Genomic DNA, 26,743 nt, shown 5'->3' on the forward strand with positions numbered 1-26,743 from the left:
AATCTCTTGACTCCACAGCAGAGAAAGTAAATTTGTCTTACTGTTCCAATACTTATGGAGGGCACGGTATTTATTTTAATTCGTCATCTTTAATTAACACTGTTAAATGTAATGTTTACCTAATCTTATAATTAATATCCTTACTGTACAATATGATGTTGTAAGGCTTAAATTAACTTGTAACATTGAAAACAAATGATTTTAGGTTTAAGTTTTAAAAAAAAGTTAACTGAAAAGGTGCATCCTTGTGCCTTATTTACTCCTAAATAATACATATTAGTAAAAAAAACATATTACATACATGTAATTACATATATATTAAAAGTGCATGAGAATATACAGTGACAGTTTTATACCATTTTTCTGAGCGTATACTGTAAAATGATATGCTCTTATTGCAGGAAAATCAGGGGGCCTTCTTGAGCCTCTGATCACCTCACCGTGGACCCTCACCTCCAGATGGGGCTAAATATGAAGTCTCTCTCAGAACCACAATTCCCACCCACAACATCACTGCCTCTTCAAACAACCACCCCACATGGTTTCACTTTCAGCTGTGCTATGGCTTTATGATAGGGAAAATAATAATAATATCCCAAGACCGCACTATGAAATGAAAAGGACTGGCTCCCTTTCTGGTCTGAGCCTTTAGTGTGTTTAATCCATGTGTTTGAAGGCAATGGTTTGGAATAAAATAAGAAGACAAACTTTTTTGGCTAGTCTATTTGTCTTATAATTAGATAGCAAACTTCTTTTTTGTATGCTTCTATATCTGTTTGATCAAAAAGCAATGCAAATTCAGGATGAGAAATGGTTTCTGTTTTGGCAATATTCTGTATTTCTTTATTTTTCTAGGAAATGGGGGGAGAAAGAGGTGAGAGGTTTGTCAGACCATGACTCGGTGTGCATGAACGGACAGGACTGTGTTTTTGTAGGCCGCTGAAATAGCCATCTGCTTCCAATGTAGAGAAGAGCATAGGGAGCAATCCATCGCTGGGCGCGTGGACTCAACCTTGTTAGTCTCTCTTTTCTTTTCACAGACACTCACACACAAAGTAAGACATACCTGAATACATGGAAACTTGTCCATGAGAATAAGCTGGAATCCCATGATGGGTCTTTCATGCATTCGGATGGACAGGCTCTCGGAGGGGAATCCTACATAATGAAATTTACAGAGTCTAAACCTTTGATAAAGCACAGGCTGAACTCCTCATGCACTGCACTAGCACACACTACAGTGTGCACGAGACTCGTACATAGTACTAGAATGCAAAAGACTACAAATCCTTGTGGAAATGATCGTGGTTTTCTGATAGAGTATAGTTTGCAGCTCATACATTTAAATATCTATTTCTATCTGACCTAACCCTACAAATGTAAGGAAGATGATCCCCTTGAGAACAATGTGAAGTTACTTAACTTGTAATATATTTAGATGTAGAAATTTTGCATGTTAGCATAGCCACTTTTCTTTCGTAATATATATATATATATTATAAAATGCAATTTATTCCTGTGATGCAAAGCTGAATTTTCAGCATCATGACTCCAGTCTTCAGAGTCACATGATCCTTCAGAAATCATTCTAATATGTTAATTTAGTGCTTAAGAAATTTAGTGCTCCCCGGGCGCCGCAGCATAAATGGCTGCCCACTGCTCCGGGTGTGTGCTCACAGTGTGTGTGTGTGTTCACTGCTCTGTGTGTGTGCATTTCGGATGGGTTAAATGCAGAGCACAAATTCTGAGTATGGGTCACCATACTTGGCTGAATGTCACTTCACTTTCTAAAATCTTTCATAAATGGCTGAAATTCAACAGAAAGATATGAATAAGCACTGAATGATTGTTGCATACTTCGTACACATCCATACACTCTTATTTTGCCAATCACCATACAAGAGTTATTATGACAAGCCATAAAGCATGTGCACGTTTATTTTCATGCTTTTCTGTGTTGGTGACATCATCTCAAGGTTAAGAGAGCATGCCACTGCAGGAGAAGCGTAGAGGGAGATTGAACCATGTGGTCGCTGTACTTTTCCATTAACAAGCTCAAACTGGACTTGAGGGGGAGACGTAAACCATCACGTCTGGATCTGGCACCAAGCAGAGAGTGATATCAAAGAGCAAGGCAAGTGCAAGGACTCTTTCTCTCTCTCTGTTAGAGTACCTCAGCCATATGAGGCACATTAGAGTAATTGAGTAGCAATGGGCCCGGGCGTGAGGTGATATCGCTCTCTCTCTCTCTCTCTCTCTCTCTCTCTCTCTCTCTCTCTCTCTCTCTCTCTCTCTCTCTCTCTCTTTCTCATTCCCCTGTCCTGTCCCACACACTTACCCCCTCCAGTAGTCCATATCCTACCTTTGTCTAAGTCTGGAAGTTTAACTTTCAAGACATGTTATTTGATGGTTTTCCCCATTCTTTTTCATCACTCAAATAATTTTCCCTTGGTCTTGTCTGAATTTGTATTTTATTTCATGTCCCTTTTTTCTTCAGAAACAACAACAACAACAACTGTGTTCTGAATTGCATTTATAGTGCAGCAATGGTGAATGTGGCCTCTGACGTTTATTGTTTTAGGTGGTGTTTTATTTTTATTTGTATTTTATTTGTTATGGTAAATTTTGATATTACTTACATTATAATTAACATTTATGATCAGCATGTTTGTTGATTTGGTGTTTTAATGCTAAACTTTTTATTATTATTATGACTATTATTAAAAGTTTAGTATTTTTAAAAAAAACTCTAAATTAACAAATATTCTGATTATAAACATCTTGATTATAATATCTAAATTGTAATTAAAAATAATTTATATATGTATACTACTACTTCTAATAATAATACACTTATTGATTATTGTTAGTGATACAATTTTGATAATATAATCAACACATGTATAGTCAACGTGTTGATTTAGTGTTTTAACAATAATAATAATAATAATAATAATAATAATAATATATTAAATATATTAAATATATTAAAACAATTAAATATAAAATGTATTGATTATAATTTTAGTGTTAGTAATACAGGTTTGAAAGTCCATTTTCCCTAGACCTTATCTGAATTTTCATTTCCTAAAATGAAATTGTTTATTCTTTTCTCCCCTTTAGGACACCACAAAGTGGTCTGAACACAGAGATAAATTAGCTCCTTTTAAGTGAGATCAAAGCGACGTGGCCCCATGTCCAGGCATGAAGGCCAATTAAACCTGACCAGAAGGATGCTGGTCCCAATGGACCACTCACCACTGGACACATGCTATGGATTTAGCAATATGCTATAAAAATGCCACAAATCTGTATATTTATCATTTGTTTATCATTTGTGTTAATTCAGAGGCCAGCAACACACAACTTCTCACCCTTTACTTATTATAATCATATTTATAATAAATGAAAGCCAATGTGAGGTGATAAAAGAGAGAAACAAAGTGTCAGTACAGGAGTGAAGGAGCGTGAGATTGGAGTCGGAAGAGGAAACATCGAGTCTCAGTCCACAGACAGGTGCAGTGACCCTATCCACCTCTGGAGGTGCCACTTGCATTTTATGGGACATTTATTGTAGGCCAGTGGTTTTTACCGAGGCCACCTGGATGCAATAAGAGTGCAGCTCCTGAGCCTGCTTGTAGGAAACTCTCAGGAGCTCCCGCGGGAGGCAGGCCCTGTTAAGATGTTTATGATTCAAAAAGTGGTCCAGCGGGAAAACACTGACAACTACAGAGAGGGATTTTTTAGAGGGAGCTTGTTTTCTTGTTATTCCCAACACTGCCCCAGAGAGCAGTTTTCCCTCCTCTTTTCCGGAGTAAATCCATGGGGAGAACAGGAGTGATTTAGATGTTTCTTAAACTGTGCTTAATTGTGTTTGGTGGAAGGGTTACAGTGATTTGATAACCGGCCAGTTGGTTTTAGGTTTTGTTTTTTTAAACAAAAAACTTTATGAACTACAACAGAAATAAATCAGCTTGATTCAATTAATGTTTGAAATTAAAGTGCGGCGAGTTGAAGTCCCTTGTGTCCAGATGGGCTGCTCTAATAACTTCATTAGGATTGACATACTTCCTGTTCTTTGATATATAGGTCTGTGGTCAGACCTTTTAGCTTAAATCATAAATTCAATGGCAAAGACTTTTAATGTCAGAACTATAAGACATTTTTTCATATATATATACATATATGAAGAGTTCAGGTGCAAAAGCCACCTTCAAGTCATTTTACTTTAATGGCAATGTGCAGGTATATATGTATATATATAATTTCAAATGTAACATGTAAATCATAACAACTATCAAATGTGAATGTACTATTGAAATAATAGTATTATTTATTATTTCAAATAATTTTGTATCATGACAAGTATCAAATACTTTTATTTTTGTGTGTATTTTATTCACTATAAAACTTAGACTAGATTAAACTAAATGTAAAAATGTTAGCATAATTTATATTGTTTATTTGAAAGGTCAAAATATCTTCTTCTTCTTCTTCTTCTTCTTCTTCTTATTATTATTATTATTATTATTATTATTAATGTTTAAAAAATTATTAATAATTATTATTTTAATATTCAGCACCATCTGAATCATAAATCATAACAATTCATGTTTAATGTTCTTAAATTGAAATACTATTGAATTAACATTATTATATATTATGTAAGATTATTTTCAAATAATGTTATATATTACTTCATTATATTATATTATATTATATTATATTATATTATATTATATTATATTATATTATATTATATTATATTATATTATATTATATTATATTATATTATAAGCATTTTGATATGGAATAATGTATATAGCCTATCCTATGTTAGTCTTGTTAGTCAGTTAGACACCTGGAAACGACATAAGACTGAGAACTTCACAGCTCTAATGCCGCAGGTCTGTTCTTTTCTAGGCTGTAACCCATCTTCCATGCTGACCTTTGATGAGGGAGACCACAGCAATAAATCCTGTGCAGAATCCACTCACACCTTCATGTTTCAGCCCGCTAACTACATTTGACCATTCAGGGGGTTTCAAACGGCAGGCTCTAATAGTCCAGTAAATGATGGCCAAGACACGGCTACAAATCTGAAGAGTTTAAACCAAAGCTGCTTTTCTACCCTTACACTTATGACTGTATCTGTATTATGTTGGCCTTATCACTCAAATTAACTTCTGTGGTAAATTAGCTAAATTCATTTAATGTTATGATGTCTGATTAAGGTCTTTTCATCTCAGCATTCATTTCTGATTTCAGCAGAAAACAGAGATCAACAGCTCTGCCAGGTCATTATTTATCCATGATCTTAAACACACGGGAAAAGGATCAGCGCTTGGATCGGTTTCAGTGCTCTGAAAGTCTTCTTTTGCTCTCGTGGGATACACGGAGACCCCCCGGGTCAGCACATGCAGGGAGCATTGAATGTGTTGATAGAGATGAGGGGGTGCTGGATAGATTAGAAATGCTAGCTTTTGACAGACGCTGCACAGATCTTCATCTCCAGATCCAGCTGAGGAACATCTGTGGCAATCCACACTCAGATGCAGATGCTGAGAGCTTGGCTGTGAATTACATTTACAACACAGCAATGGCGAACGCGGCCTGTGAAGTTGTCATGTTTGTTGATTTAGGTGGTGTTATATATATTACATTTACTAGTAAAAAAAAATGTATTGATAATGCTTTTACATATATAGTAATACAATTTTAATATTATTTGTTATCGATAAGAAGAAAAATACTATGAAATACTTCATGTGAATAGAATAGTTCGACATCTAAAACTATTTTACTATTTTCAAAGCGATTCAGTGTTCATTAAATGATTATGTAGAACATTAGTATTTTTAAAAATTAATTTGTCAAGACAGTATAAGAACCACTATTAAGCAATACAACTTTATATATATATATATATATATATATATATATATATATATATATATATGTATAAATTGAAAAATTTTAAAAAGAGAGAGAAAGAAAGAAATATACTATTATAAATTAGTTTAAGTTGTTACCTAAAATCTTAATTTTTAAAAAATATTATGGTATATGGACATGCATCAACAACCATCATCATTATTATCATTATTATCATTATTATCTAAGAAAGTAATAATAACTAGGTTGAAAATATAAAAAAAGAGAGAGACCAGAGACCTGACAGTCATCAAAGCACCTGGAATTTAAAGTTGAAGTCTTGATGTGAAACATTAAGCAATTACCTTGTTCCCTGTGTTTTCCCTTTAATCTTCACAGCACACTGTTGGTTCGCCATAATTACAAACCAGTGACAAATTTTCAGACATGAGCTCTCCTCAATGTGGTGACTCGAATCTATTTAGGACTTCTCAGTGTTCAGGCCACAAGACTGGTTTACACACATTGCATTTCAAGAGCTCTGACTGAAATTATTCCTCCCACAAAAGAGAAACAGGGGATGTATATTGTAAATGGCACGTATCCTAAAATCAGACTCGGAGCCGCCACTGAGCCTTTGCCATGGGATGAATAAATCAGTCTGGAGAAGAACCCAATGAACAAGACAACCATCTGCTGAAAAGCATCATAAATCGTATCTCGTCTAGATTGGGAAACATTACCATCCCTTCAGTTGCGCTGTAAGGATTAGCAGTCGTAACAAAAGCCTTAACTCTTAACATCAATGCTAATGCTAATAGATGAATTGTGATATTATCATAATTATGAATGCACATTGCCTCTCTGCTAAAAAAAAAAAAAAAAAAAAAGATTATTTGTAGCTACTAGCAGTGTATGCTAGTATTTTTTTTTTTTTTTTGCATTAAAAGGAAAAACTACAAGCGATTCACTGTGACATTTTCCAGATTCAATGGAGAAATCAAACACATCTTTTCTCAAAACAGTGTCTTTGTTAGCTTTACCTAAAAAAGTCTGTTTCATCTTAAGTTAACTTTGATCTGTGTCGGATCCTGACATTTGATAAAAGACATCTGGATGAAATAATACAAGTGCAATTTGTTTGGCTCTAAAACCTTTTCTTTTATTTCCATATAGTATGTAGTGTGTCATTAAAAACTTGATTTCATCATATACCTCATTTCATACACTTATGGAATGTTCATAAACTTAAAACTCTGCTGAAAGTTTATTCAGGCCTTCCAAAATGTATAGTTTTTTCTTCATCAGGACAGATCGTTTAGCATTACATCGCCTGGTCACCAGTGGCTCCTCTGCAGTGAATGGGTGCCGTCAGGATGAGAGTCCAAACAGCTGATAAAAACAAAATAAATTAATTCACATGACTCCAGTCCATCAGTTAATGATTTGTGAAGTGAGAAGCTGTGAGTTTCCAGATTAACTTTAGAATGATGCTTCTGGTAAAAATGCAGAAGTCTGTAAACCATAGCGCTTCCTCCAGCAAATAAATAAATAAATAAACACATATTTGTTTACATCTGTTTTGGCTTGAAACCAGTTTGATCGGTGCATATTTCTCTCCTGATTCAGACGGGACAACTTATTCAGTGAAGAAACAATACTATGGATAATGCACTTGTATCAATTTAGGAAGCAACAATGTAATGTAATGCTAAAATTTTTCAAATCTGTTCTGATGAAGAAACAAACTTATTTACACCTTGGGGGGGTCTGAGGGTGAGTACATTTTCAGCAAATTTTCATTGTTGAACCTGAGTCAACTAGACACTATTAGCAGTCAGCTGAGCTCTTATTTAACATTTGAGAAGATTTTATAATTAGAATGGTTATTATTATTACTAGACTGCTGTTTGTTTCATCAAGTGTATGTCAGTGAAACTGGTGACGTTGATTGGCCACTGGAGGGCGATATTGACCATCTGTATATCACTGAGAATTAAGAATTGAGTCCATCCAGGGGAAACTGTTCTAAAGATCTACTAAATACTGTATAAAAAGTCATTCATCGATATAAATCTGTTTTTAATGCAGAATATTAGTTCATATAAATTAAAAAATGGAAAATATATGAAAATATACTAATCAAATTTTAATGAAACGTCATGACAACTACTTAAAAATAAATTAAAAAGTAAATGTTCTGTTTATCACCACATATCGTGTAATGAAATTTGTTTGCTAATATTATTTTAGTGGAAAACGTTTTCATTGTTGACCTACAAAATCTTACTTAAGAATTGATGTGGATTATAATGAAACTTCTGGAAAAGCACGTATTTCTATTGAATGCGGCACCAAATGTAATATGCTACTTTAAATGAGAATTAGTTATTCTTGTTTAGTTTTTAATTGTTATTTAATTCTTTGTAATTCATATTTTCAAATGAGTGAAGATAACTTAAAGCTGCCATTTATCTTGTTTTCAAGTTTCTGAAAAGGGCTGATTATAGCAAACACTTGTTTAAAGATCAAAGTTGACCCAAACTTGAAAGCTCACTGCCACGTACAATTTACTGTGTCTGCTTCTCACTGCCATGAGCAGGGTTTGCTTTCTTTTTCGGGATTTGTTTAGATAAGTGAAGGGTTAATCAATATGATTCAAACAGCTCCAAGATTTGCCCGATATCCAAATACAAGATATTATGTGTAGGTTAACATCTAACATGCATCTTTACTGTGTACTTTTAATTACATAGTATATTATCTTTTTAATTATTTGATATACATATTTTTATAATGTAAAGAAAAACTATTACTTTAGAAAATCATTAGCTAGCCTACTTTACCGCGGTTATACTGCAGCTAAACTTGATTGCATTTCTTGTTGACTGAAAGTTGTTGAATTATTATTATTATTATTTTTTTCGTTTAATTAACCAATTTTTGTTTTGTATTAATTTCTATTATTATTAGTAGTAGCAGTATTTATTTTATTTTTTCATGAGGCAAGTAAAGAACACTATCCAGAATTGCCTAAGGGTAACTTTAAAGGCATTTTGATAAATTTGTCAATTTAAATTATAATAATCTAATATATATGTAAATCTGTATATAAACAAATTTCGATGACGCTATTTCGTTGCAATCAAAGCAATGTGATCATCGTTAGATGGCAGTGATGCTCTCAGAGCGCATCCCCTGCTCCGCGTGTCATCTGTGAAAGCTCAGAGTCCGTGATCACATCTGAGGTGCTGCTACCGAGCTGAAACACATTCCATACTTCCTTTACAGAGACACTATGGTTTTATTCACATAGTTTACAGAGTAACTATTATTATTACTATTTTTGTTGCATATGTCTGAGTTTTATTATATTGTTATCAGTGATTAATACTGATAACAAGTTTGGGCAAATTAACTACGTTAAAAAATGTGAACTGACTGATAATTTAATATCTCGCACTACACTTGAAGGGAACGCTCTCTCAGGAAACGAAATTATTTGGCAATGTTATGCTAATTAGATTTTCTTTTTAATAAAACTAAACAAAATTCCAAAATGCCTTCCTTTGAATTTTACATTTTCGTTTGAAGAACGTACAACTTAATAATAATAATAATAATAATAATAATAATAATAATTATTATTATTATTATTATTATTATTATTAATGAATCCGTAATTTAGCTATAATTGTTTAGGTACATAGCCTACATAATTAGCTATATTTAATCTATTTTCTCAAACTTTGATTAAGTATGGAAAAAACATTGCCCCCGGATGCAGGAGCCAAATATTGATATTTTTATTCTTGTGAACATTTATCATGTAAACGCGCTTTAAAAAATAAAAATATAATAATAATAATAATAATAATAATAATAATAATAATAATAATAATAATAATAATAATAATAATAATAATAAATAAACAGCTGGATGAATTAGTTTAATGTCTCAAATAAATAAATAAATAATAATAATAATTGTCGTTGTACATTTTTAGTCAAATATTCTGGAAATATTTCAATATATAGTAGTGAATCTTTTTTTATTATTATTTCTTTTTTTTCCCATTATTTCATTATATTCATTTCTTTATAAACAAACAGTGCTGCGTTGTTCTTACCTTGTGGTCGAATTATCCGAGTTGTTTAACTAAAACAGTGTAGCAAAGCGTGCAAACCTTTATTGAGTTTAGATTGGCTTTATCACCCTCTCTCTCTCTCACTCACTGTGGTGCACGTGCCACACACCTGCCGCTCAGAGAGGGAGGGGTGTGTGAAAAAAATACAATTAAAGAGACTTTCTCAAGCAACATGACATAAATCACATGTATTTGCGTTTCTTGCTTTTGGGCCTCGCTGTCAAAATTCTTCAGAGACCAGAGTTCAGAACACATCGTTCACTAAAATCCTTTCAACTTTTGTGGGCACAACTTTTGGGCCTTTGCGCCACCAGTGACGGAAGTCAAAAGACTTTTAAGGGACTCTAAACATGTAAGGCGTTCGCCCTGATTGCCTTTCATGCCTGTCCAATGAGATCCGTCTTTATGAAACACTTCGTAAACCAGAGTTCCAAACAAAAGGCCAAGTCCCAGAAACACACAAGTCACGCCACCAGCATATTACTGACGGCCTTGGACACAGTTCATTCCTCTCTGTAGCAATTACTTTCTTCGTAACACATCCCTGCTTGGGGAAAAAAAAAAAACTTAACCAAGCCTAAGATCGTTTGCTGGTCTTAGTTCGCACACTAATCTAAACCGTTTTTCTTTTCCAACAGGCAAAACTTAGTAGGCCTAGTGTACGCAGGCTATACCTCCAGCATATTAATTGCTCCAGACATCTTTATACAATATACGTCTATAATTTTAAATAGCAAGCTTTTATGAGTATAATTTTCTCAACATTTACCTAAAGCATTCATTTAGCCTAGTCGTTTCTTTGCAGATCATAATTGAAACGCAAGGGGGAGACTTGCACAAATCTTGTACGACCCTCGGGCTCCAGTTTCACTACAAAGGATGTTCAGTGAACCTCAATCAAGGTAAATGATCCATCGATCTCCCCTAATGATGATGAGACACAAGGTTTTTTAACCTTAAAATTGTAAATAGTGCCACATTTTTTTTTATTTGTTTTGTTTTAATTAAAGACGCACTCAGTATTTATTTTCTTTTGGTGATCTGAATTATGCAAGACCTATCTGCAAGAATGCAGCATCGCCAAAGTGAACGTTTTGCGAATTTCCTAGGACACCTCAAAAATAGCGAATCATTTTATTCTTAAATATATGTTAAGATGTTTTGCTTCTCATGTGATCTCATATGTCATCAAGCATCACGGGCGACCCGCTCCATGTGGAATACTATACGAAATCTCCCACTTTGGAATAATAATAATAATAAATAAATAAATAAATCAGAAATGCTATTGGTTATTTAGGTTTAAAAGCTATATGTTTATTACAATGTAATAGCAATGAAAATGATATAGCCTATTATTTGTTATTTTATATATTTCTATATTATATATTAGTATCTATCCACATTCCTGCTAATGATTAAAACTATATTGTTGTTACACTAAATAATAATAATAATAATACATTTTTACGATTTTAAACAACGCCCACAATTGATCATTTTTATCGAAATTTACAGTTCGTCCTTTGACTCACCTGCTGTCTTTAGATTGATTATTTGATCTGTAGCCTTTCTGATCATCACGCGGGATTGCTGCAATCTAATGGAGAAAGTAGCCTACTAAAAATACATCTTTAGTTGAGTTCGACAGAGAATAAACCGTTTAGGAGATCTTAATGGCCGGTTTTCTTAGTGTCAGCTGAAGACATTTATTTTTGAAGGTGATGGGTTGGTGGGGGTTACTCGATAATGAAGGGTCGTCATAGGTATCTCACTTGGCGACTGCTTGAAGTCTCCTAAATGGCTCGGAGGTAGTGCGGAATCCCGAGAATGAGGCGGTAACAGGGGAGCGTGACGAATTCTGTATAACGCGAGGAGTTCAGCGCGTGCATTCCTCCCTCTCTGTGTAGCTATATGATGTTTGGAAAAGAGCGTGTTAACTCTCATGCTTGAGTATGGCTTGAGGCGTTGAAGGCAAGTCGTTGGAATTAGTAATATATAAAATTAAAAAATATATATGACGTTTGAATGGCCAAATCCTATTATAGGCATATATTATGAGATATGCAATGAGCTAAATCAATAGGCCTATCTATCGCAAAATCATTTTCTTTTCTTATTTTAACGAATTCAAAACAGAGGCTTTTTACACTTTGAGAGGAAAAAAAATATAATAATAATAGAGAGAGAGAACGAAAACTTGACATGAGTGTAGTTAATCTTAGCAACGACTGAGGACATATGCAATTAATAAAGACCTGAAGATGAAAGGCGCAACTATTTGTGGTTCTCAGCCCAAATATCCAGCACTGGGATACTAACAATTGCTCTCAGTGTATAGTCTTTGTATATAATTGTTAGTCATCATTAGCCTGTCTCAAACATTTGTGCAGCAGTGGGCTGCCATTAAATACAGGTGATTTATTGATTTCCTTCATGATCAAAACGGTGAGCAAAAATAATATTTCCTTACAATACTGATATAAATTATGTTGTGCAAAATTGTATTTGTCATTTAAGCAGTTAAGCGATTGGTCGTTGTTTTTAATAAGAACGAAATGTCTAATGGGTGGATTTACTGGGATTTACTCTCTTGAATAAAATGGCATGGTAACACTATAATAAAATTACAAAGAAGCTATAAATTTTAATAATGTATAAAAGATTCGTCACTTATCTGTTGCATCATTTCATTTGTTCAGATCGTCCTTTTTATTGTATTATTGTTTTTTTTTTCACAAAGCTCACTAAATAAAATCTGGGACATTTAACTCAATAACTCGATTTTGATCTTTTCTGTGTAAATGGTATTCTTACTCCATCTCTGCCATCCTATTCCTATGACTGCACAAGGTTTTTTTTCATCGGACTCTGTCAGCTGCTGTCTGTGGTTATCGGCCCTGATCTCCAGGTGCATCGTAGACGAGGGTCAGAAGGTTCGAGTCTTCATAATGGACACAAAAGCACAAAGCATGCGGACGGGCCAGGCGTGATGCTCCGCTACCTGATATCAAAGCCAGCAGCCTCTGCATGAGAGGAGAGGCCCTCGGAGCAGCCGGAATAAAACCAAAGAGTAACATGCGCTTCAAGGTTTTGAAGTGACACCATCTATTTACATCAACAACAATAACAGTAACATTTTACATTACAATAGGCATGTTACAAATTGGGCGTGATTGTGATTAATTACAAAAGAAACAACATCGCGTAATTGCATGCACTGCCACAGATTAATTACGAACGTGTAGCTATTCATCCTAATCGCACTGTAAGAAGTATTGGCTACATCTGCTACTACTACTGATAATAATAATAATAATAATAATAATAATAATAATAATAATAATAATAATAATAATAAAGATTAAAATTAACATTGATAATATTTTTGTTTTGTTTTTGTTGTCGCTTTGTTGACAGATAAAATGCATTTTCCTTATGTGTCTCTCTCTCTCTCTCTCTCTCTCTCTAGTCGTGCGTCTAATTTTGTTAAATTGACGGAAGCAGTTGTTCATTAATACGCAAATCACGTATTGCCCAAAATGTTGTCAAATGCGTGCCGCTGTTCTGTGTCCATAAACGCATTACTTGTTTAAAATAATAATAATTAAAAAAATAATAATAAACAAACAAAATAATAATAATAACTGGCCTTGAAATGCAACATTTAACATAGTATGTCAGGTATCAACATTCTTGAAGTGATCAAAACCATGAATATATAAATAAGTGTATGAAGTGGCTATGTAGACTGGTTCTTTCTTTCTTTCTTTCTTTAGGCCAAATCTTTGTCTGAATTAGACTGTGTTTTTAGACTCATTTGTTTCACCACAATTTTTGTAACATTTTTTACCATCCTTTTGCGCCTCTAGTTTGAGAGGCAATGCGATTTTGGAGGCGGAACACATTTAGTTCCACTCGGCAGAGTGCACGAACACTGGCGCACCAATAGCATCCCTATGTCAGTCAATAGTCTGCAAAGTGACGCGACCAAAATGGGAGGGTGCTTTCCCTCAAGCCTATCTCAGTTTTGAGCTTTCTCAAGCTACAGGGAGCCGAATGGCGCACTAATTTAAGAGTTAACGTTTAGACATCTCCTTTATGGTTTTGTGGAATTTACCACTTATTTACTGAAAACTTTTTTTGCGGGACGAGACGACTTGTGCACGGTGTAGGAAAGGGAGGATCTTCCCTTGCAGCTCGTGACAGCACAGCCGGGATACAAACTTTGCGCTTTGTGCAGAAAACGTCTAGATTGACTTGGCCATTAACTAACAGGTGACTTAGTGCGTGTTTTAAGTTTTATGATTATGTCTTGTTCTGCTTCTGTGCCGAGGTTTGATCGAGAGCAAATACTTATCTTGCAAGTGGCAGTTGCAATGAAAAGTTTTCTTGAGCTGGCCATCTTAGAGGCAAAGCCGTGAGGTTGAGATTTCTTTAATGTTGTGTGCTATAGTTTTGGGATTTGAAGCATAGACAACTCTGACAAATGTGTTGTTGTGGATATTACAACAGGTCCTGAGTCACTAGGACGGCGCTTCCTTGCTGGTAACAGTGGGGATATTTAAAGATGCTGGACGGTATAAAAATCGAAGACCATCCGCTGCGGTCGGGACAGGCGACGCTTGGAGTTATGCTGGGTAAGTGATTCACTTTCTTCAGTATTGTAGCCTACCAGTGTGAACACGTTCCTGGATTACGAAAATATAATTTCTAGGAATTTTAATGATGCTGTTTTTATCAAGATGTACGCGAGAATGAAAACTGAAACTGTGGTATTTAAACTATGCAGGCGGCTGGGATGCATCCTCCCGTGTCATGCATTTTACCGGCCGGCCGCATATCTGTCGAATAATCAGGGCTATTTCTCACGGAACTGACGTATAAAACATTTGCTGAAATTTTATGCGCAACGTAATGCATTTATTTTGATACCGTTTTTTTTTTTTCTTTTTTTTTTTCTTTTTTTTTTTTACAGAAACGGTTATTCTTATTTCTCCTTCACACACTTATGGCTGCTTCATTTTAACTAATAACTGTAACGTTTAAATACTAACGAAAATAAAAATAAATAAATAAATAAAATAGGCCTACCGCAAAATAAATACACACACAAATTGAAACACACACAGTAATAAAATTAAACAATAATAATAATAATAAAACACAAGCAAATAAGCAATAAAAAAACAGCTATTATTATACAATTATTTATATTATTATTTATAATGGACATTTTTACTCCACAGTTGTTGTTTTTTTTTTTTTTTTTTTTTTTTTTTTAGTAGCCTATATCTACATAAACAAAAAGTAGGTACAAATATTATTTAAGAATAAAATTTATGTAAACTGTAGTTTTGGCTGATCCTTTCGGTCTACTTTATGTTCGTAAACTTACTTTATGTAAATATTCGTGTCATTTTTGGTTTATTATTACAACTTGATATAATAACCACTGGTTCATTAATGTATGCCATTTATGTAACCTTATATAAAATCATACTGATAATGTTAATAATAAATAATTATATGAAGTTTTAAAGTTATTAAAATGATGCGTTTGCTCTCCAGGGACGGAGTGCCATCACCAGGCGGTGTGTGAGGGGTGCCAGCGGCCGATATCCGACCGCTTTCTGATGCGCGTCAACGAGTCTTCATGGCATGAGGAGTGTTTGCAATGTGCCGTGTGTCAACAACCGCTCACCACCAGCTGCTACTTCCGGGAGAGGAAACTTTACTGCAAACACGACTACCAACAGTAAGGGCATGGATTATTTGAAAGAAATCATTGGCGTAACACGCACGCAGGTTCAGTGCTTCTTGACTTGTTTTCATTCATCTGTGATTAAGCAGAGAGAGTGACACATTTTTCGTTTTTACGCAATAACACTCACCGTAGGCTATTTGTGGCGTTGGTGGTATATGATTTTGTTGAACTTGTCAACATCTTAAAAAATCTGTTGTTTTTACAATTGAGAGGCCAAGTGCACTGTGGTATTGCCGAAGAATCGTCTTTATATTTATTAGGCTTTTATGTGTTATAGCCAAAATGAATTGAGTTCCTTAGTTCTAAACTGAGAAGTCAGTCCTGGATTTAGTGTGTGATAGTTTGGCTTGAATTTTCATTTCAGTTTACGCTGCACAGGATCCTTTTGTTGTTATTGTTGGTGGTGGTGGTGGTGTTTTTTTTTTTTTTTCTTTCTTTTTTTGAGCTATGATATTTTGCAACGCAAGGACCATCAAAATTAAGCGATTTAATTTAATTTAGTCTTCTCTTCGGACATTCGATCAGTCGAGGACAACATAATTATTTGTTCACCGTTCACCTGTCATAGGTAGCTACAGTAGGTCTATATCCATTTAACGCAGATGGATGCGTGTTGATTCATCTTATTTTTTACGTTTTTTTACATTATTCAGCCTACATGCCCATCATAAATGGTCAGAAATTAGGTGATTTAAGTGAGACATTTATTATAATTCTGGTATGCCACACACACACATACACACATTTAAAGTCAAGAAATTAGCCTATATATCATTTCTTGACTTCATAAAACGTTGTTGTTGTTTTGTTTTTTAATAACGCACTATTGTTTTTTCTTCTTTTGTCTTTTATTTATTTTAATTTCTTTTTAATTAATACGTTTTTTTTCATTAGTTTATTTCGCTAATTTATTATCTATTATTATTATACCTATACTTATTATTGTTGTTGTTGTTATTGTATTTTACAATCTTCGGCCGTTCTGTCGTAGAATGTTTTTAATATAATCACACCTTAACAATAACATCATGATTCTTCAAACACTAAAAGTGAAGCATAGCCTATATACAAAATGCCTTTTTTTTTTTTTTACCGGCACGGTATAACATTTAAAATGTTCTCGAATCGCACCTCTTATTCCTCGGTTATAAAATATTGTGTAGTCATATGGGATAGCCTACATTAGTCTGAATTCGCACAGTGGGTGAGTGCTGTGTTGATATTGACCCGGTCCTGAAGCTGGGAGTGGACCGCAGGGCGCCTTATGTTGCATGTCTTCTCCCTATGTATGTCACTACTTGTGCAAGCTTTTGTGTCAGGGGTTTTGAAATATCGCTCCCTCTCTCATGGTAAGGACTGGGAGGTCCCTATACGACACCATGCAATAATTAAAGGGCCATAACGCCAGACTTCAATAGTCGCCAATTTTTTTCAGCTTCAGCTTTAATGTTAACAAAAAATACTTTCATATCTCTGGACTTATATTTCACACCCTGGAGACGGCAGCTAGCTCTGAGACAGGCCAAACATATGAAAATGTTTTCCTTTAGTGGCCTGTGGTATTATATGCTATATTTAGATTTCATAATCTATATAAATGACTGTTTGTTAAGGCTACCTGTTATTGGAAAACATCTCTCAATTTTGTTTCTTTGCGTCACTACTTGTAATCTTAACTACGTTATGTTTTTATAAGGCATTGTGAATGTCAATCAGGTGTTAGTTTCATGTAAATCAAATTTCCCTGGTCTGATCTTCTTTTGCTCTTATTACCAAACCTGCCATTTGATAAACAGCCGTTTCGTCTCAGCATGCACACCTCTGCTATGGGGCTCCTCTCACACGCGCGCTACACAGGTAGCTAGCAGTAATATTTGTTTATTTATTTCGCAATGACGGGCCACTTAGTAGATGTAATTTGCACCTTTTTGACTTTTATGACGTTCATTTAGGTTGTACTTGTCAACCCCGCGAAGCGCCCGTGGCACCAGGTTGAAGCCTTTGACCGTTTCTGGTGGAACTCCTCCTAATGACATACTAGCATAAATTGATTCATGCCTTATAATCATTAGAACCGTAAATCACGACATTGGGCAAACGTTCATATTCACACCTCTCTGTCAGCTATTTACAGCACGAGCTTACCGGCGGGAATTTATAGCTTGTTTTGGCGCGGAAATTTCAGCTCGCTCTAGCTCAAGAGTAGGCTAACTTGGAATAGCAGGCTCTCGTTATTAGAGGATTAGCTTTGGAATTACGATCTGCAATGTTCTTTAAATGGCTCTGCAGACCTTTGCATTAGCGCCAATTAAAGACACAGGTTATGGAAATATAATTGTGTTTTTAAGCTATTAGTGGGAATTCTCTTTAATGTGTCAGATGAATCTGAATTAATTGGAATTGCAACGCCATTACCATAGGTGGAGCCTACACTTTCTTTCTTTATTTCTTTGAAAGAAATAATATTAAATAACCCAGATAGACTTTTATAAATTATAATTTACAAACATTTACGAAGTAGTTTGGACAAACACCTTTTATTGTCTTAAAATTAATATCATTTTCTTTTCAGTAAATGTTATTATAATAGCTTTATATTCATATATTTTTAAACATGTAAATGTATTTATATATATAAATATATTTATTATTATTATTATTATTATTATTTTTATTATTATTATTGTCTATGTTTAATAAATAGATTTACTACAAAATAAATCAGTGATTGTTGCTTCTAATGTTATGAAAATGAGAATAATGCACTTCCTCTAGCTTAGAAGTTGTTTTTGGCAAAAAAAAAAAAAAAAAAAAAAAAATTATGTGTATGTGTGAGAGAGAGACATACTGTAATGTTTCTTACTGTTGTATTTAACTCATTGTGATTTGAATTATTCTCAGATAGACAGCAGGATTTCTGTACCATGAGTGCAGTAGATAATGAGGGATTCTGAGCACTCAGGGTTTGTGTATGCATAGATAGATATGCATGCCTTAACTTCTGCCATTCAATTTTACAGTGTTGTTTAACAGAAGTGTATATATTTGTGTATTATTCGAATGCTGAGTGGTTGAATGTTCTTGTCTGGCCTTAGTGTCAGTGAAACCTGGCTCAAGTCTGCTGTTAGTCTTGGTCCAGGGATAATTTGCTTGAAGTAGGAAGTTGTGGATGATCCCCTGGTGTGCTGATAGTTCTATTTTAGCACCGTGGGGGCGTCCTCCTGCGATATGTTGTTTTTTAATTAGCTCTGCTTTGTGAGCGGGATGCCGCATTCCCGCTGACATGAGTGGATTTTGGGCCTGGCAGTGTGTTTTCTACATGACTGGAGCCGTACACCCTCCCAAGACACCCTGACATTGTTTTGACCAAGAATGCCTTTACTGTCCAGTTACTGGTTCAATTAAAATAACCTTTATATCAGCATGATGATTTATTAATGATTTGTGATTGTTTTTCTATATTTGTATGCATGTAAAAACGAAAACATCTGTGTTTGGATGAATGTGTGAGAAGTAGACTTACGCGTTTAGAGAAGTGAGGCGGGTACTAATCCTGCAGCGTTCAGGGGCTTTTGCTTGCTGTGCTGCAGGCCCTCGTAGCGCTCTGCTCTGGGATGAGGCCGAGCCTGAGCCAGCCTGTTCCTCTGCAAGGAAGTATTAGGTTTTGTGTCAACATTAGCCCAGCCTCTCCTGGCAGCATTAAAATGATGCAATCATCTGTCATCTCAAGACTAGTGCCACACAGCCCCCACCACCAGACGTTTAACGCTTTGACCTAAAGGGATGTTATTCTGGTGTAGAGGGAAGCGTTAGATGTCTGGGTTTTGCTTTTAAATTCACTTGTGGAATAGAATATTTAGTTTTCTCTGTGTGTCTCTTCTCTTTTAGATGTGTGATTGTTGTTAATGTCCTTGACATGTAACTCCATCTCTGTGATGGTGTTTAACCATGGAAAATATGTATGCTATGACTATAAGTGGAATGTGCCAGCCAGCTTTAAAGAATATTTATTTTGCTATTATAAATACATTACATGCACAAGCTTATATTTCTTGAGCTACACCATAGAAAAAATGTCACAACCACTAGTTTATTGTTTTTTTTACTCTTATTTAATGATTTTGAAAGTGTTTTTTAACTAAAACTAATTATTAATCCATTTGATCCAATTATTAATTCACTTCATACCAGGTATTGTTTATACTTGAACTTATATGTTCATATTTATATTTTTATATTTGCATATACAGTCATTTGTAATAATTTATTTTACTATATAACAATTACTAAGAATAATAATAAAAAAAATCTATGGATGTTAGCTTCACCTCTTAAAACTTAATGCTAAATGAAATATTTGACAATAATGTATTACAATAAGATATTTATAATCTTAATTGTAAGCATTGGTTAATTATCTAGAATTAGATCATTTATGTGAAGTGTGTAATTTCTTCAACATTATAACATCACCTAAATTAATTGCAGAAATAATGACAGGAACACGCCCCTTGTCATCCATTGGATGGGCAAACAGATAACCCCGCCCCTGAATAAGAGCTGTTTCTGTGTTGGACTGGTTGAGATGCTGAGCCACAGTGTTTATTTCAAGGGAATCAACTTACAATTTAGTTTACTTAGTTGCACACATAAATAGATATATCATCCACTATGCAAATAAAAAGATCCCTTCTGTTTTAGCATGCTATTAAGAAGCCATAAGCACAATATCTCTCCATCATTCCTCTCTTATGTTGCTGTAGGCTCTTTTTTGTCTCTGTTCCACACTGTTCTCAACTTAGTGATGAAGTTCAGTGTCTCCACAGTGTTATTCCTACACAGGCTTTTCACAGATGCAAGAAAACACTGGCACTGGTATGGCAGGTGATGCCACGGGGCATGTGGCTCGCCTACGGCTCACTATCACACCCACATAACACATTCACAACCAACGCATGAAGACATTAGGCAAGTGGATTTGTCTGAAAACTGAAAAAATGTATATGCAAAAACAACATCAACATAATCCAGTGATAGAACAAATATTGGTTTGTTTCAAAGTCTCCACATTCTCCAAATAACACTGGACTATTAAGATGTCTTGCGAGAGTGTTTCAACTGTCTTGTCATAGACAAGAAGATTTAAGCTTGGCTCACGTCTTAGATGCAAGTTATGAGGATGATAATCGAATCTCATCTTGGACTTCTCAGACTCTTTCTCTCCCTCTCTTTCTTTTTCATATCCTAATGAGATTAGCCTCCCAATCGCCATAGTACTAGCCAATTTGAATGACAGGTCTGCTCCGCTATTCAAGGCTATCTTACTAAGCTCTTCGCCGCATTGTCCTGAATGGAGGGACTGACGGAAGCTGTGTGCCCTAATCCTCTTATTTGTGTCAGAGGGAGAAAAGAGGGAAGAATGAGGTGGAATGGGACAGTGATTTGGAATAGCACCACTGCCGCTTCCTCCCTCTGAAACCTCTCTCACAGCCAAGTGAGCATGAGAGGGATCTTACGAGGCTCAGGCTCACAGACAAACACAGCCACACATGCATTAGGCAGTTTGCTCCCTCCATTTAACCCTTGTTCTGAAACCATTTTCACAAAGTGCGAAGCTCTTGATGGTGGAATAAATCGCATTTTGAGTAGCATTTTGTAATTTCAGCAGGTATTCTTGCTCACCCTCGTGTGGATTCAGACCTGACTTTCTTTCTTCTGTGGAGCACAAAAGGTATTTTGCAAATGTTCTTTGAAGAACTTTGCTTGGACACCAATGTTCTTTGAAATGTCTTCTTTTATGTTCCATAGAAGAAAGAAAGTCATGTTTGGAACAAAATGTGGTTGAATAAATGATGACTGAATTTTACTTTTTGGGTGGACGATCTCTTTAAATGCCAAAACCTGCCTTACTTTATTAGAGCATTTTAAGGGTCACTTGAAAGAATGACTTTTGCTGGTTCTTGCGGGATGCTTTGTGGTCTTTTGTGCCTGCGCAGTTCAGCTCCTTCACGTGGAATAAGCTTTCTCTGGGTCGGACCCTCCTGGAGCTAGAGGTATTCTGTCTTCAGCTGGAGCTCCCACAGTTCTTTATTTACTCATTCAACTAGTTGGAAGTCTGTTAGACTCCAGATCAGATGCTCTGAAACCAATCAGATTACCCCAACCAGCCAATTACCTTCCTCTTCATGACCACAGTTCTAAAGCTCCGCATTCTGCATTGTGATATTTCTTCTTTTTCTTCATAAAGGGAAACAGAAGAGCCGTTGGAACGTCCTTGAGTGTTGTCATACCACCAAAGTCCTTGTTTGGTCCTTTCAGGAAAATTAAGTTACTCTGGTCAGGAAATGAATTCTTACAATTTAGCACATCCTGGTATTTGCAGTGAACTTGACAGGCTGCATTTGGTGTGGCTACAAAATTTTGTGTGGTTGTAACATTAAACCTTGTTGATGGAATCGTATAAGTTTGGATATATCTGCTTTTAAATCCTTCAAAAATTGGCCCTGTTAACGCCCATTGTAAATGCCTTATTATAAGCTTCTGCTCAAAACTGTGAAATTATGTAGTTCTTAATTATGTTCACATCTTAATGTGTGTGTGTGTGCTTCATTGGTACATGAAAATTTAGTGGCTTTATCCTCTTGTGCATCAAAGCAGGAGTGTCATTGCTCATTGTGTGTATCCGGGATGAAATCCTGAATCCTGTGGTCTAAATATTCCTTATCTCCCTCCAAGGGTTGAGGGGAAGCTGAAGTAGGAGACAGGTTAAAGTAAACTGAAAAAAAAAAAAAAAAAAGATGGTGTTCTGACCAACAAGACCTCCTGTTTCCCCACCACGGTCCTGATCTTCTGTCGTTATGGTGAACACTGCTGGATTGGACCAAGGAAAACAAACGTGAGCAGGAGATGGTGGGAATCGTATTTCCATACCTCCATGGGACTGTGAGCCCCCCACAAGCAGCTAAAATGATTTGTGTTGGAAGCCAAAAGACCCATGGCAGCTTCAATAAGTGGAGGATGGAAATATTTGGATAACAGTCAATAGAAGGCACAGTGATGGAGAATGGAGTGGATGAAGGAGAGGCATGAAAAAAGAAGCAGCTGACTGGATTGCAGATGTTTAAATCTTTTTTCTTTTTTTTTTCTGTCAGACGATTCAGAGGAGTTTAACACAAAGCCACAGCAGTGTAAACACATTTGGCTTTAATTTTATTGTCGTAGAAATTAAAAGAATATTCCGGGTTCAGTGCAAGTTAAGATTGATCAACAGCATTTGCGGCACAGTGTTGATTACTACAAAGCCATTTGTCCCTTCTTTTCTTGAAATAAATAAAGAAATAATACTGTCTGGTTTAATAAGTCACACAATGGTGGACAAATGCATACATTTAAATCTAAAATCTAATTAACCATAAAAAAGGAAGAATGAAAAATAACTTTACAGTTTACATAAAATACAAGTTTAAACAATAATTCATAGAAGTGCTTTTCTAAAATTAGGAGCTTCATATTTCTACTTTTAAATCATTTACACTAAACCTTCGCCCCTTTAACTTCCATTGTCAATGCCTTGTTGTAACCTTGATTGCTGCTTTTGTAAAAAAGCAAGTCACGTTAAAAGTCTCAAAAGTTCTGTTGTCAACAGAACTTACACTGAATCCAGAATATTCTTTTAATAGAAACAGAACAGATCCTATTTTTTATTTTAGAGAAGATTTTAACCTTGATCTTTGTGATGTCATCTTTAGGTAAGGTCTCATGTTACTTTTTCACTAAGGGATGCCACCTTTGTGAGACGAAAAAAAAAAAAATCCCGAAAGTATGATACTGATCGTCTGTGCCTTTTTCCTCCTTTCTCTCCCCCTCTCTCCTGTATTTCCATGTCTCTCCTGGCTGGATGCTAATATTTCTCTGAAAAGAGCTATAATACATCTTCCTGGGAATTTCCACCACTCACAAGTGCAGCAAAATGATCTGCTAGTCAAAAAAAAAAGGAAGATGAGGGAATGAAATATTGAGGATTTCTGAAAATCAAATAAGGGAAAATGATTTATTCCATAGTGGCATTTTAATGAAGACTCATGTGACTTTGTTTACATACGAGCGACAGCAGAAAACCTAAAATATTGGCTGATTAATATCGAGATATTACACGTTCTTTGTTTTTGTGTCAAACAATGCATCCTCTTTATCCTGTTTTACCCTGTGAATGCTGTTGTTTTGATAGTACACTTCTTACCAGTGCTCTCTATTGCCCATCCTTTTTGGCAGGATTCATAACCACAAACACAAACATGCTGTTCAGACATAATAGTGTTTCGAAGAAACATTGAACCTTAGAACTGCTTATTCAGCAGTAAGGACTGAACGAGGAGCAATGCTAAACTCACTCCAGTCACATATGGAGAATAGATAGACCTGAATTATGCATATTTCACCCCTCAAAGAGTCAAACATTTCTGTTATGGCCTCAAACATGTTCTCCATCTCAGACCAATCCATCTCTTCTCCTGGCTTCCCTGCTTCTGTTGTTTTTTTTCCTTTGGAGTGAGTGAGTAACTCCATTCCCCCCTCCTGAGGTGGGCGTCTGTCTGTTGTCAGGCGTGAGGAGCGGCCCCTGCCCCTGCAGTTAGCAAGGGGAGAGCGATCCTGACCCCCGGCCCAGAACATGAAACCAGAGCCGATGTGTGGCGCTTGGTGCTCAGCTGGAGAGGCGGCAGAGGCCGACCTCCAGCTTCACATCACACCGTGCGCCAGACTCTTCTCTGCCCTCCTTCTTCAGCTCTGTAGTGGTTGGACACAGTGCCAAACCACCTGATGGCAAAGCCTGAACGCCTCACTCACCCAAAAACATCTCCGTCTGTAAGATAAACAGTCTGTTGCAATCCAAACAGTTTGCTGTCACATTCATCCTCGTTTGCATAAGTACTCTTTGCAAGAGTTAAGAGGATTACAAGAGTGTTATACTATAAATGTCTAAAATAATACACAAATTAAAATATCTAATGGAATAAAAGAAGACTGTATTCAAGTACAGAAACTATACTAGACTCTTTATTTGGCTTATGTCCTTTCTTACTTGTTGTGAGGGTCTGGATTGGTGTTTTAATATAACTGATAAATTCTTGTCTTGAGGTGGATACTTAAATACCGACATAAGGAACATTTTCCGTATTGGCACGTCTGTCGTTTTGTCCGGAACTAGCAATAAAGATTCTCGGATGAATCAGTTCTTTGAGTCTTTTTTTTTGTTGTTTTTTGAATGAAAAGTTCAAACAGATTGACAAAACTGTATTAATCGGTTCACGATTTAGTCTGAATCAGTCAGACAGTCGTTTGGTGCAGCTGTCACGCAGTAAAACAAGGCAATACTTAAAACATGGAAAACAAAGAAAATACATTGGATTGAGTGGAATATTTATCTACAAACCATTGGAAATGCTCTCATTTTGCTGCATTGAAGAAGGACTTTAGGAGGTTCAACACCAGCATTTGAAAATTGGGAATGACTGTGTTCATTTGAAGACTCTTTAAATGAAACAGTGTCAAGATGTATGAAATCATTAAAAATAAAGGCACTTGAGATTATTTTTACATGTACTGTATAAATACTATGGTGCAAGGAATACCACAATGATCAATACCATGATATTTATTTTAAAACACAACATGGTAATTCCATCATTGTACCTTAGTACTGCTACAAAAGGCTAAGTTTTTGAAAGATAATTTTGAGTTAGGGCAATGTCATTAGAATAGTGTTTTTTAAGAAAAATATTTAGACACATTTTTGGATCACAAACCACCAGATTATTTGAGAATAATTGGTAAGGTGCTTTCCCAACCAATCTACATTCTATTAACAAAGCAAAATCAAATCAAGGACAGAAATGTATCATAGCTTTCAAAAGAGATCTTTGCAAACTTATCGTCCATAATGTTGGACCCAGTGATGTTAGCGGAGAAGAATAAATGATCTGCTCTGAAGTGTTAAGTGCTTTAGTGTTATGATATCAAATGGAGCATGAAGGGTTGGACAGAGGTTTATGATTTCACATCTGTATCCCTTTCATTGCTCTTTCCTGTCATTTCCCAGTCTCAGAGCAGCTGTCTGTCACTCACATGTGGGCTGTATTTGCATACAGTTGCTGAATTGTCTTTGTATATGTGACTACACTGCGTCATGTGATGAAAAAGAGTTGATCGCTCACAGTAAACCATTCAATCTCAACTGGATTTTCTCTGGGATGCTGACTTGTGGCAAATTTTTATTGGTTGTATATCCTTTGTGATATTTAAGCCCTCTTAATTGTTCTGTCATTGCTACATCACATCACATGATTTCATAGTTGGTTGCCATTTATTATCTACATTTGCCATTTTCTGTCCTCCTGTTGTCCGCAACAAAACTACAACCTAATTTTGAAAAAATACTGCCATGCGATGCTCACACACGCACACATGATACTCTTTAAGAAACCTCTTGGTGGTGTGGTGGTGCGGGTGTTTGCCTTTATAACAAAGTGGCTGCGGGTGTTGGCGTAGTGGTTTTGTGGTTTTTAAGTAGAGCTGATGTTTCAGTATCTGACAGGCTGCGAAGCTTTTGAAGAGCCGATGTTCGGGTTATTCGCAGTGGAAGGGTAGCTGCTGTATCCTCTCAAGATTTTGGCCTGATCCACCAGTTCCACGCTTGCAGGCACGCACATAAGCACCGCACATCTGCATCCCACATGCTTAGATACACGCGTACACATGTTGTCGGATTTGAGACTATAATCAGATTAATTGGTCCATCTTTCCTTGGAAACCGAACATGCATTGTACGTTAAAAATTTTTTTTATAAGAGCCGTATTGATGTAACATTAACCAGAAGCCGTGCTCGGAGTGTGGGGTCAGAGGGAAACTTGAGGGCCCCTGACATGACATCCTAATGAAATAAAGACTGCAGAAAGA

The 26,743-nt window shown here is 35.7% G+C and overlaps 1 protein-coding gene across 1 annotated transcript in view; it reads left to right on the forward strand.

Annotated features, from left to right (window-relative positions):
* Window positions 1-13,981: 13,981 nt before the first annotated feature.
* The window catches only part of lmx1bb (LIM homeobox transcription factor 1, beta b), a 59,839-nt gene continuing 47,077 nt past the window's right edge, over window positions 13,982-26,743 (forward strand). The window contains exons 1-3 of the mRNA XM_026261725.1: window positions 13,982-14,300; window positions 14,538-14,662; window positions 15,594-15,780. Of these exons, the coding sequence (XP_026117510.1) occupies window positions 14,593-14,662; window positions 15,594-15,780 (257 nt within the window). The 5' untranslated portion in view covers window positions 13,982-14,300; window positions 14,538-14,592. The remainder of the gene's footprint in view (window positions 14,301-14,537; window positions 14,663-15,593; window positions 15,781-26,743) is intronic.

The sequence above is a fragment of the Carassius auratus genome, unplaced genomic scaffold (assembly GCF_003368295.1).
Source record: "Carassius auratus strain Wakin unplaced genomic scaffold, ASM336829v1 scaf_tig00215912, whole genome shotgun sequence".
Taxonomy (NCBI): domain Eukaryota; kingdom Metazoa; phylum Chordata; class Actinopteri; order Cypriniformes; family Cyprinidae; genus Carassius; species Carassius auratus.